The sequence below is a fragment of the Odocoileus virginianus genome, chromosome 14 (assembly GCF_023699985.2).
Source record: "Odocoileus virginianus isolate 20LAN1187 ecotype Illinois chromosome 14, Ovbor_1.2, whole genome shotgun sequence".
NCBI classification, from domain to species: Eukaryota; Metazoa; Chordata; class Mammalia; order Artiodactyla; family Cervidae; genus Odocoileus; species Odocoileus virginianus.
Genome location: NC_069687.1, coordinates 46,198,945 through 46,211,200, shown reverse-complemented (window position 1 = coordinate 46,211,200; position 12,256 = coordinate 46,198,945). Strand labels below are relative to the sequence as shown.

At 39.5% G+C, this 12,256-nt stretch overlaps 1 protein-coding gene across 1 annotated transcript; it reads right to left on the bottom strand.

Annotated features, from left to right (window-relative positions):
- Positions 1 to 3,645: 3,645 nt before the first annotated feature.
- Positions 3,646 to 11,725, bottom strand: SETD9 (SET domain containing 9). Its single transcript, XM_020894127.2, has 6 exons — positions 11,575 to 11,725; positions 9,792 to 10,159; positions 7,967 to 8,090; positions 6,786 to 6,901; positions 5,989 to 6,094; positions 3,646 to 4,112 (listed from the first exon to the last, which is right to left on the bottom strand). Exons 1-6 carry the CDS (start codon positions 11,670 to 11,672, stop codon positions 4,025 to 4,027), a joined length of 900 nt encoding a protein of 299 aa, XP_020749786.1. The 5' UTR covers positions 11,673 to 11,725; the 3' UTR covers positions 3,646 to 4,024.
- Positions 11,726 to 12,256: the final 531 nt, after the last annotated feature.

Genomic DNA, 12,256 nt, shown 5'->3' with positions numbered 1-12,256 from the left:
TAGCTCAACTGGAATTCTATCACCTCCACTTGCTTTGTTTGTAGTGATGCTTCCTAAAACCCACTTGACTTCACATCCCAGGATGTCTGGCTCTAGGTGAGTGATCACACTACCGTGATTATCTGGGTCATGAAGATTTTTTGTACAGTTCTTCTGTGTATTCTTGCCACCTCTTCTTAATATCTTCTGCTTCTGTTAGGTCCATACCATTTCTGTCCTTTATTGAGCCCATCTTTACATGAAATCTTCCCTTGGTATCTTTAATTTTCTTGAAGAGATATCTAGTTTTTCCCATTCTATTGTTTCTCTCTATTTCTTTGCATTGATCACTGAGGAAGGCTTTCTTATCTCTCCTTGCTAGTCTTTGGAACTCTGCATTCAAATGGGTATATCTTTCCTTTTCTCCTTTGCCTTTAGCGTCTCTTCTTTTCTCAGCTATTTGTAAGGCCTCCTCAGACAGTATTTTGCCTTTTGGCATTTCTTTTTCTTGGGGATGGTCTTGATCCCTGTCTTTTGTTTGGTAGACTCCGGAAATAACTTTCCCTAGTCTTCGTCTTCCCAAGCTAAATATCTCACTTTGGCCTAATTTCACAAGTCCCCGTATTTCACTTGTTCTGACCAGAGCTTTCTCTATTTGCTTTCTTAATATGCAGTGATCAGATGGCGCATAATGTCCAGATTTTGTACAAGGACAAGAGGACATCTTTGCTTCAGTTGCTCATCTAAAACCACATTTCTTCATTCACAGACACCAAAGAGCCTTGATGAGCAGGCCTCCCTGGTGGACACATACACAGAAGTGCCTTCAAAGTGGGGAGAAACAACAGTGTTTCTTGGCTAAATACAGCCAGGCGTGCAGACGGGTGCCATATGAGAGCACAGCACTTTAGGCGTTTAGGGGAGGGAGGAGAGCCTCGTGAGAGCAGAGTAATCTAGCCACTTGTAGACCTTAACCCATTTCATCCATCCATGGTTTGCTTTTCCAGCATACTGCTTCTCTTCCTTTTTCAAAGGTTTCGTGGCATCTTCAATTCGGTAGTTTGTTATACACACTTCCATTTTTAATTTAAATTAGTCTTGGGGTGTAGCACTGTTTAGGATTTCCCACCCAGGTAAGGGATCTCTAATCTGTATTCTTTTCTGTGACTGGCTGGGTTCTCTGAAGAAAACTGCACAGGAGCACTGAGGTCCTAGTCCTAGATCAGAAATGCTCACATTTTTCAAGGCTTAATATACTTTAGCTGGCATTCACTTCAGCAAGAGACATGCTTCATAGTATACCTAGATTTTGATGAGATTGTTTTTATACAAGTAAAGCTAATAATGCCATGAAGTTGTTTTTCTGGTGTAGAATTAAAAATATTTCATAAACATGTCAGAAATGAAATAAGTCATTTATAAATCTTGAAAAGTTATTCAGAAAGTGTTCAAGAAATTCTTGAAAAGTTTTTCCAGTAAGGAAAAAATGATTTAAAAAAAAATAGCAGTGTTTTCTTTTTTAAAAATAACTCCATCCCTCTAGTCCAGACCAAGTCATCATACTGGCACGCTTTATGCTCCCATTGTGAGCATTTTATCAGCAGGAACTGTTTTATTCTTTGAATCTTCCAGGACCCTTCACATAGTAGGCATTCAGTAAATGTTTGATGAATTTGATGTTTGTTTCACTATATTACACTTAAGCTGATGGTAACTTTCCTCCCAACTTAAGATAGTAAAACTTTTAAGACAAAAGTTAAAGTAAGAGTATAAAGAACAATCCTGATTGAACAATTAATGTTATACCATATTTGTACTCTATGTTATACACATTTTTTAATGAATTATTTTTAAAAAGTCTGACATGGCAACACTTCACTCCTAAATGCATCAGTCTACCTAACACTACCACAGGAGTTACATTTCTGTATTTAACATAAAGTTCTGGATAATAGGATCTTCTTGATCAACTAACTTGGCTTCTTTTATATATATATATATATGTATATATACACACACACACACATATATAAATAATACTATTTACTTATATATACTATACTATATATATAAATAATGCTAATAATAATATATATAAATAATATACAAATAAAATATACATTCTACATATATATGTGTAGAATGTATATTTTATTTTTGGCTTTTATATATATATATATATGTAGACTGTATATTTTATTTTTGGCTGTGCTGGGTCTTTGTTGCTGCAAGAGGGCTTTTCTCTAGTTGCGGCAAGTGGGGACTACTCTGGTTGCTGTTCTTGGGCTTCTCATTGCAGCGGCTTCTTGTGTGGAGCACGGGCTCTAGGGTGCTCAGGCTTCAGTAGTCGAGGCTCCTGGGCTCCAGAGCACGGGCCCAATAGCCTGTGTGTTGCACAGGCTTAGCTGCTCCGAGGCATGTGGGATCCTCCTGGACCAGGGATTGAACCCGTGTCTCCTGCACTGGCAGGTGGATTCTTTACCACTGAGCCACCAGGGAAGTCCTTGGCTTGTTAACAAAGTGAGTTCCCCTGGTGGCACAAATAAAAGACAAATGAGGCTGAGAAAAAGATGCTCACATGGACTTAGGTGCATATACATCATAGACGCTACATAAGAGAAATGAATGGGGAGTGTTGGGGTTGGCGGTTGAAGATTGTAAATTTCAGTAGGTTAGTTAGGGAAGGTGACGGAATGAGCTATATGGCTATTTGCGGGGAGGTTTTTGGAGGCAGAACTAGTACAAAAAGCCTGAGGTGGGAGTGCACCCCGGAGTCTCAGGAGTGGTAAGGAGATAGCTGAGGCTGTGTGGAGAGAGCAGGATGTGAGGTCAGTGAAGGACTTGGCATTTATTCTAAAGTAGGAGTAGTCAAGAGTTCTGAGTAGATGCCAGCAGGATCTGATTTGTGCTTAAAAGAATCACTCTTGGCTGTCTATTCTGAAAAGGGGGCAGGAATGGAAGCATGGAAAGCAATTAGGAGGCTACTGGAATTGCAATAAACTTAAGTGAGAAGAGCTGTTGGTGTAGCAGTAAAAAGGGTCAGAATCTGGTTGTACAGGTGCCATGGAGAGGCCCATAAATCACACCCTCACTATCCAAGTATGGAGCTGAGGGCTGGATGTAAGAGTCACGTCGATGGGGATCAAAGTAACTCCTACTAATAGAACTGGAGAATGTGGCTTCAGAGCTGATGCCAGGCCAGCTCACTTGATACTCCACCTCTGAACTAGACTCACTCCTCTCCTGGCTGGGCTGACTACAGGCTATTCCCCATCCAGGGCTGAGAACCACCCAGAACAGACTCTACTGGGAGAGTCCACAGAGAAGGAACTAGTGGGGTTTGGGCCATGGTGTCTAGTTCTTCTCTAAAAGTAATCTCAGAGAACTATTCTTCCTCCAAAAGGTGGAGAGAGAGGAAGAATTACTAATGGAAGCCTTCTAAACATGAGAAGTGGGGAATAGGTGTTCCTCCCACCACTATCTTTTAACTATATTTCCATGCCAAAACAATCTCTCTTACAGTCTCTTAAGCTTTGTAGGTGTGCACGTGTGTGAAAATGTTCAAATAGAGAAAATAGTATAATGACTCCCCATTGCCCCCTTAACCAGCTAAAACAATCTTGAAATTATACACAAACCCCAATTAACTCATGACAACACAACAAATATTTTTGGTCTTGGTTTATTCTGAATAAGTTTTTATGGATGTTAGTACACATCAACATGTAAGAACTGCTGATGACTTGGCTAAAATTTGATAAACTATCAAAGACAATCAAAAGAATAGTTGAAATTATAAGTTCAGATGGTGGCTTTTAATTTAGTGAGCTACTATGTACTTAGGTGAAAACCAAATTAACACTGGAATTGCATTACAAATTTGAAATTGTAACAAAGCAAATAGGTTTTATGATGAAATACTAATATCAATAAAAATAAAATTCCCAGTCCAATTAGGTATAAAACATTTGTTCTGCACGTGGAACTTAATAACAAACATTTAGAATTAACTCAATAACTGAGTAGTAAACGTAATTTCATAGAGTTAGCTGACAATTGTATAGTAGTTTGAAAAAAGCTCTTCTCCTTGTTCAATGTCCCTGAGTGCAACAAGAACGACACATCGTAGTGGACTGCAAACAAAAAAACAGACAAATGTTAGGAGTGTTAACAGATACAAGCTCATACAAAATCCATCAAGATGGATTTTATTGATAATTTTATTCAGATTCCTTACTATCATCTCAATTTATGTACTTGATTTCCATAAAGAAATAGCTCTCATCACTGATGGAGGCATTTTAGAGCATATTTGTTTTGCATCATTTAAAAAGCCCACAAATTAACAAGTATATATAACTGACTACTTCTTTGAAAATGTTTCTATGTTCCAGTCCTCAAAACTGGTATCATAAGATGCATTTTAAAATGACATTATAGTTCAACACTTCAAAAAAAATTAATTTGTATCTTTGTACTCTGCAAAGCTGGAAACGTTACTTAAAATTTATTGAAATTTTAAAAAATACCTTTTATGGACACAATAAGACATATGCATACCCTTAATGTTCCTACTCTTCTAACTTTTCCTGTACTTGCTGAACAGTAATAATATTATGCCCCAGAATATCAGGTTAAAAAAACTTCATTGTTAAAACACACACACACATACATATAGAGACATAAAAGTCATCAAGTTTTAAGTATAGGGAATTGTTTAAGTTTTAAATATCATTCATCATCAAAGGACAATAGGACCTGTGTAAAATAAAGTTTGCTAGCAACTGGCAGCTAAGTGAAATGATATAAAGGTAATGTCTTCCTATAGCATTGTTAAAAAAAAAAACTCTTAGCTATATATAATTACTTATATTTAAAAATTGTTACTTGAGTATTCTCAGTAGACTTTCCACTTAATGCACTAAAAATAAATGTTACATTAAAAATACATATATTCTTGGGCTTCCCTAGTGGCTCAGTGGTGAAGACTCCACCTGCCAAGGCAGGGGACACGGGTTCGATACCTGATCCGGGAAGCCCCACATGCTGCGGGACAGCTAAGCCCACGCACCATGACTACTGAGTCAGAGCGCTAGAGTCCACAAACCGCAACTTCAAAGCCCACATGCCACAACTGCTGAAGCCTGTGTGCCCAGAGCCAATGGGCTCCGCAGCGCGAGACCACTGCAGTGAGAAGCCTGCGCACTGCAGCTAGAGAAAGCCTGTGTGCAGCCAAGAAGATGCAGTGCAGCCATAAATATTTATTCTTATCACTTGTGTGTGGAATCTAAAAAATACAACATACTAGTGAATATAACAAGGAAAAAGCAGATGCACAGAGAACAGACTAGTGGTTACCAGTGGGTGGGAGGGGAAATGCAAGGGTAGGAGAGTAAGAGGTACAAACTTCTGGGTATAAGACAGGCTACAAGGATGCAGTGTACAACATGGGGAATATAACCAATATTTTGTAATGACTGTAAATGGAAAATACTCTTTAAAAATTATATAAAAATAAAAACAAAAGCAAAAAAAATGCATATTTTTTTGAATATTTCCCTTTTATTCACTCTTAAGTTTCTGAATCTAATAGTGAAGTACACAAAGTCAATAACATGTAAAATTTGGTCCCTTTCTTCAACTGGGTGCTTTCATGTAAAATGGAGAACAGGATTCTTAAAATGATTAAAGCTTATTTGAAGTGTTTGAAGGTCGGAGAAACAATAGAATCGCCTAAAAAAACTTTTAAGGTTGAAACTTATAAAGTACTACATAGAATAAAAGTGGGTGGTAATAATAACCAGAATGAGCTAAGTTAATAGAAATTTTTAAATTTCAAATAACCTACATTAACACATTTTATGATGAACATAAAAATCTAAGTTATACTTTTTCACACACACACACACAAAAACCCAAACTCTCTATAGTTTTTTCTTAGAAAATATGTATCTATTTTAAGGTACAGCATAAGACAGAAGATAGGAAAAACTTTTCGCGAAGACTAACCTTTGTCTGTCATAGCTGTAGGCAATGTTTGGAAGATACTGCTTCAGTTCTATAGGGAAAACTGCAGGCACATCAAATTCCTGATAACAGACATTAGCTGCTCTGTCTAAGAACAAGTATAAAACTTTTAGAAGCAGAACCATTTTATCAGGTCATGGAAAACAGTACTGAATTACGGCAATTGATGTATGGTTTTCTAAATTATCAGAAAATGCTCAAATTAATAATCACTATTATGTTCCAGGCACTGCGAGATTGTATATATACATATATTTGCATGTTTTATTATTTACTTTTTGAAGATTAGGAGACAGAGGCTCAGAGAGAATAAAGGTTAAGTAGAAGAGTCAGGCTTCAAGTTCATGTCTAACACCAAAGTCTGTGTTAAATGTAGCCAGATGATCAAGCTTATAGGAAAGTAAAGCCCTAGAGAAGATTGGTAACTCACAAACTTAGTAACAGAACCAATGTAGTGATTAATCTGTAAGGCTGTGTTGAGGAACTGACAAAATAATTTCTAAGATAACTAGTAAAAATAAATAATAGTGATCAAAAGGGCAGTTATCAATTGCCTCATTTATTGCAAAATCAGAATAAAAACAGTTAAAGAATTCCAATTAAAAAATATCATTATCTCCCCAAATTCTCTGGTTGATATCAGCGATTATAAAATTTACTTAAGGGCTTTCAATATCTGAGATATTAAACTTAACTGCCTCTGGCACTCAGTCATATGGCAAAGGAGGAACATTACCACTGCTATATTTTTATCTCACAGCCCCAAGGTGCCAACTTACCATTTGAGCAATTGTTCACATACTGTCCTATAGCCAATGGATTATGAATTTCTGATGTTAGCCATGTACTATCACTCATTTTTAAAGGGCCAAGTCGATCCCTCCCATGGCAAGATCTGAAACATGTGGAAGCATTAGCTAAGAGACTGTCCCTCTGTATCTTAAAATTCAGTTAACCCTAGAATTGAGCAGTGAAATTTTTCTTAAAAACTTTTTATTGTTTTAAACTTTTTAATTTTGTATTAGGGTATAGCTGATAAACAAACAATGTTGTCATAGTTTCATGTTAGCAGAGAAGGGACTCAGTCATACATATACATGTACCCATTCTCCCCCAGATTCCCCTCCCATCCAGGCTGCCACATAACATTGAGCAGAGTTTCATGTGCTATACAGTGCTGGCTATCCATTTTAAATATAGCAGTGTGTACCTGTCTATCCCAAACTCCCTAATTATCCCTTCCCCCCATTCTTCTCCCCACCCACCCCCCAGCAACCATAAGCTCGTTCTTGAAGTCTGTGTTAAAAAAACTTATCTAATCAACTGGGCAATTAAATAGATTTTATTTTTGGTCAATTTTCTAAATTGACTTTTTCAGAAGAGTTTAAGGTTCACAGCAAAACTGAGGAAAAGGTACAGATGTTTCTTAGGTACCCCCCATTCCCATACATGCACGGCCTCCCCCGTTTTCACCATCCCCAACCACAGCGGTATGTTTGGTACAACTGATGAACCGACACTGACACATCATAACCACCTCAGAGTCTACAGTTTGCCTTATAGCTCACTCTCGGTGGTGTACATTTTATGGGTTTGGATACATGTATGATGAGAGGTTATCCGTCATGATGGTTATCATAGAATATTTTCACTGCCCTAAAAATTCTCCATGCTCCACCTATTGCCCTCTCCTCACCTCCCCAGACTTTAGCACATGCTCATCATTTTACAGTCTCCATAGTTTGGCTTTTGCTAGAATGTCATATAGTTGGACTTTATATATATTATGCAGCCTTTTCCAAATCAGCCTTCTCACTGAGTAACATGCCCTTAAGTTTCCTCCATATCTTGTTCTGGCTTGCTAAATAGATTTTTACTTAAAGTATAAATGCCAGTGGTCAGAGTCATTGTGGTATGGTTCTGTCTCCTACAATTAAATTTGAACATGGCACCAACTTACCTATACACGACTTTTGATATTCCTTTGTCATTTCCATCAATGAGTACCCCATCTAGGCATCTAAAAATAAACGGATTTCCAATGGACTGGAAAAAGATTGGCTCGTACTTCTGATATACTGTACCTAATATACAAGATAAAAACATATTATAGCAACTTATAAAAATCATAACCATCATGATAAGGACCTTTCTTTGGAACATAACATGGAAGAATTTGCTTTAATTTCTCTACCTTTTTCTAATGTTTCCATTCTCCAATCTAGACTATCATATTCTCTTTGGCTACTTCCCTCTTTAAAAAGTGCCCAATATCAGAAGGAACACAGAACCAACTTGTCCACACATGTGAACACCACATTTTAGGCTCAGTTCCAAAGTTGTGTTTTTGTTTTTCTTTTTAAAGTAGAGTTCTATTTGACATCTATTAAAGAGACTTTTAAGAAATGTATTTTGTTATTAATCAATTAGTGTAGATATGTACAGGAATAGATGAGGCTGGCATTCAGGCTATTTTTCCTTTCATCTGCAATGGAGGAAAGGAGCAAATATTTACAGGGTGCTTCCTATGCCACAGGCATGTTGAAAGTGAAGTTGCTCAGTCGTGTCTGATTCTTTGCCACCCCATGGACTGTAGCCTACCAGGCTCCTCCGTCTATGGGATTTTCCAGGCAAGAGTACTTAAGTGGGCTGCCATTTCCTTCTCCAGGGGATCTTCCCAACCCAGGGATCGAACCTGGGTCTCCTGCATTGCAGACAGACACTTTACCGTCTGAGCCACCAGGGAAGCCCTGTTAATTTATTTATTAAGTTTATTTTGGTATTTATTTGTTTGTTGCCGGCTTGTTCTGTTTAGTCTTTACAGAGTTAGGACAGTTGTGAAGGAGGAAACTGAGATGCCCCTGTTTAAGGACATAGAATTAGAAGATAGTAGAATGACTACTTAAAAAACAGGTATGTCTGACAAACATTCACACATACTTTCTACTGCACCAAATAACAGGTTTAACAAATAACATATTCTACTGAGGATTCCAGTTAATGATCTTTTGCAAAGAAACTGCTTTACTTATCAAGTTTAGAAATGGCAGGAAGATCTTTATTCAGTGATTTATAGATTAAATTTAATCTTTATGTTTTAATCCATATCATTTTTTACCTTTAATTATTATCTAAGACAAACTGACTTACTCTCTAGTAATTTCTAAGTAATCAGTCTTATCAAAGCAGGCCATACTATAACTCGCCTAAATTTAAATATTGATTAGGAAAATTTCCTTAAAAGAAAAATGCATTTATCCCAAAATGCTCCTGGATACTTTCTAATACATGAGATAATTTACAAACAGTTAATTTCCAACTCAAGATTTAAAAGTCCATGGAAATCATATTTGCAGGGAAGGAATACAGATGCAGACATAAAGAATGGATTTGTGGATATGGGGAAGGAGAGGGTGGGACAAACCGAGAGAATAGCATTGAAACATATATATTACCAGACATAAAATAGAGAGCTAGTGGAAAGCTGCTGTTTAACAGAGGGAGCTCAACCTGGTACTCTGTGATAACCTAGAGGGTGGGGTGTGGGTGGTGGAAGGAGGCTCAAGAGCGAGGGGACATATGTATACCTATGGCTGATTCAGGTTGTTGAATGGCAGACACCAACAGAACACTGTAAAGCAATTATCTGCCAATTAAAAAAAAATCTGTGGAAATCATTTCCAATACAACCCCTTACTGTAAGGTTTATAGGGTTAGGTATTCTGTTGAACTTATATTTATCTGTATATAAGAAACTCTTGGTCAAGTACTAATTATGTCATTACCGGGATACATAGATACAACCGCGCCTTTCTGTACCAATCCTTTAGTAACGAAGACACCTTTTCCAGCAGAAATCAATGAGCTAGGTGCTCGGGCAACACTGAAACCCAATGTCTTATAAAGAATTTCTTCTGGCGTAAAGGTATTTTGCTGCTGATGTCTGTATTCAAGCTGTTTCACCCTTGGATGCTGAACTGACAGTAGGTCTTGATATTTTGATTTAACAGGTTCTGGAAGCACAGTCAAGATATCTGATTGTTTACTGAAATCATTTACGAATAGAGCCTGGAAAACTTTCAGTAATGTTCCTAGGACATCTTCATCTGAGATAACTTTGTCTTTGGATTCTTCTGGAACATATCGGAGGGTCCTGAAAATGGGAAAAGTTTCTATTCACTACCCTTCAACTGATAAAAGCCAGACTGTCTTGATGTTCTCAGGGTTACTGGCCTTTATGAAGATAATTCTCATGTGTTTGAAGCGCATAAAAGAAGTTCAGAAAAGAGTTTTGGGGGTTCAGTTCTAGTTACCTGACTCCCAACAATACTTAAACAAATCAACAAGAGCTAATACTTACAAAAGGCCCATTCCATACCAAATTCTGTTGGGTCCTTACTTTCATTATCCCATTTTTGCAGACAAGGAAACTCAAGCCTAGAGATGTTAGGGAACTTGCCCAACTGTCCTAAAGCTGGTAAACAGCAGAACCAGAAGCAGAAAATGGGTTGGTTCCCAGTACACCTAAAGCCATTACGTCCTCAAATTGCAATGGCTCTTTTTACACGCGTGTAGCTTCAAAGACACATTTAACAATATATATGTCGTCAGTCTCTCTCAGGAGTACTTTAAGGATCACTTTTTAAGTATTATTCTACTTTTTGTTTTACTTACAAGGAACCAATTTCCGCCTCACAGTTTGATAGTAGTAATGATGCACCTGAATTTACATTTCTGTAGTACTAAACTCTGGGAGAGCTCTTTGGCTATTAACCAGCCTTCAACCGAGCTAGTCTGCCTATTTAAGTAAGCATCGCGTTGACTTCTTCCAAGAAGGCTATTTACTAAAGCCAGTATTAACACTGATCCTACGGCCATCCACTCAGCTAGATGGCCTTCTTTAGGAACTGAATCCGTATTCTAAACCCAATACTCCGACGTGCTTTTGGTGGCTTCTTCTTCGTTTTTGTACGTCAACTACTCCAAGCTGTTACCCTCACAGCCGAGCTGGGTTGTTTTCTCCGTACAAACTACAGAGCTGTAAAAATAAACCACGGTTTGGCTTTTCTAAGGCACTTCAAGCTCCTAACTATGCCTGGATAGAGAGAAGGCCACGCACCTTCACGCCGTACAAGTTATTTCCCTTTTTCAAAAGTTCCTATTTTTTTGCCCAAACACAAGCACCCAACCTCTGCAGACGTTAAGACTTAAAACGCCAGCCAGCGCCCGCGGGCAACACGGTCTGGGAGACCTCGCAGCGCCGGGAACGATGGGAAATGCGCCTTAGGCCCCGCCCACCTAAAAGCCCCGCGCAGTCTTCAGGCCCCCAGCCGGCCTCGGACTCAGCCAGCCTCCGCCTCGCCCACCTGGGGCCTTGCCCACTTCGAGCCCCGCCCACTCAGGTCCCGCCCGCCTCAGGCCCGTAGGCCGTCTTAGGCTCCGCCTGCTTGAGGCTCCACTCGCCTAAGGCTCCGCCCACCTCGGTCCGCTAGCGTAAGTCGCCCCGGCCGCGATGGCGGCGCTGGGAGGTAGGAAAACGGCCTGGATCCAGCCGCGTCGCCCTCTCACCTCGGGTTGTGGCTTAGGTTCAGCGCGATCCAGGGTACGAAGCGGTACCTGTAACGGCGCCATCGCTGCCAGAGGCTCCGCATCAGGCGGCCCGGCATGGCTGTACCGTGGCGCCTTGACGAGGACGGCGCGGGAGAGGTGGGTCGCGGTCTCGGGCCCGCCCCGACCGAGGAGGAGCGGAGGCCGCGCCGTCCCGCCCCTTCTTCGCTCCGCTTGGCTGTCCTGGTACCCCTTTGCTCCAGTTGCCGCTTCTCCGTGCCTCCGCTCTGTTGATGCCAGCTCGCTGAAACAGAGGTTCGGAGAGGGGGGCCCCTTATTTCCTTCTCCTTTCTCCATTCGCTCGTGTATTTGCACACACGAGGCTCACTCAGTCATCTTCACATCAGATAGATGTTCATTAAGAAATAGATAATTGCCATTTCCTCCGGATGGAAAGTCTGCTTTCCCGTTCTTTGCCTGAGAGTGAGGGTGTATCCCAACCTCAAAGTCTAAATCGAACTAGTCAGATCTAGTGGAAATTCAGGGAAATCAAGTAGCTTTAGGACTAATTTGTTCTATTCCAAATAGGAATACAAAGAAAAAAATATGTCAAAATGTCTGTCTCACCCTATTAGAATAGGATAATTGGCAAACTTCAGAGGCTCTGCTGTCAGGTGTTCTGTTTGGAAATCGACATCCCCCA

Coding starts and splice junctions, on each gene's coding strand:
- SETD9 (XM_020894127.2), bottom strand. CDS start 11,672: ATGCCGGGCCGCCTGATGCGGAGCCTCTGGCAGCGATGGCGCCGTTAC. Junction 10,160..11,574: donor AACCTAAGCCACAACCCGAG/GTGAGAGGGCGA, acceptor TCCCATTTTCAG/GACCCTCCGATATGTTCCAG. Junction 8,091..9,791: donor GGTTGTATCTATGTATCCCG/GTAATGACATAA, acceptor CTTGTATATTAG/GTACAGTATATCAGAAGTAC.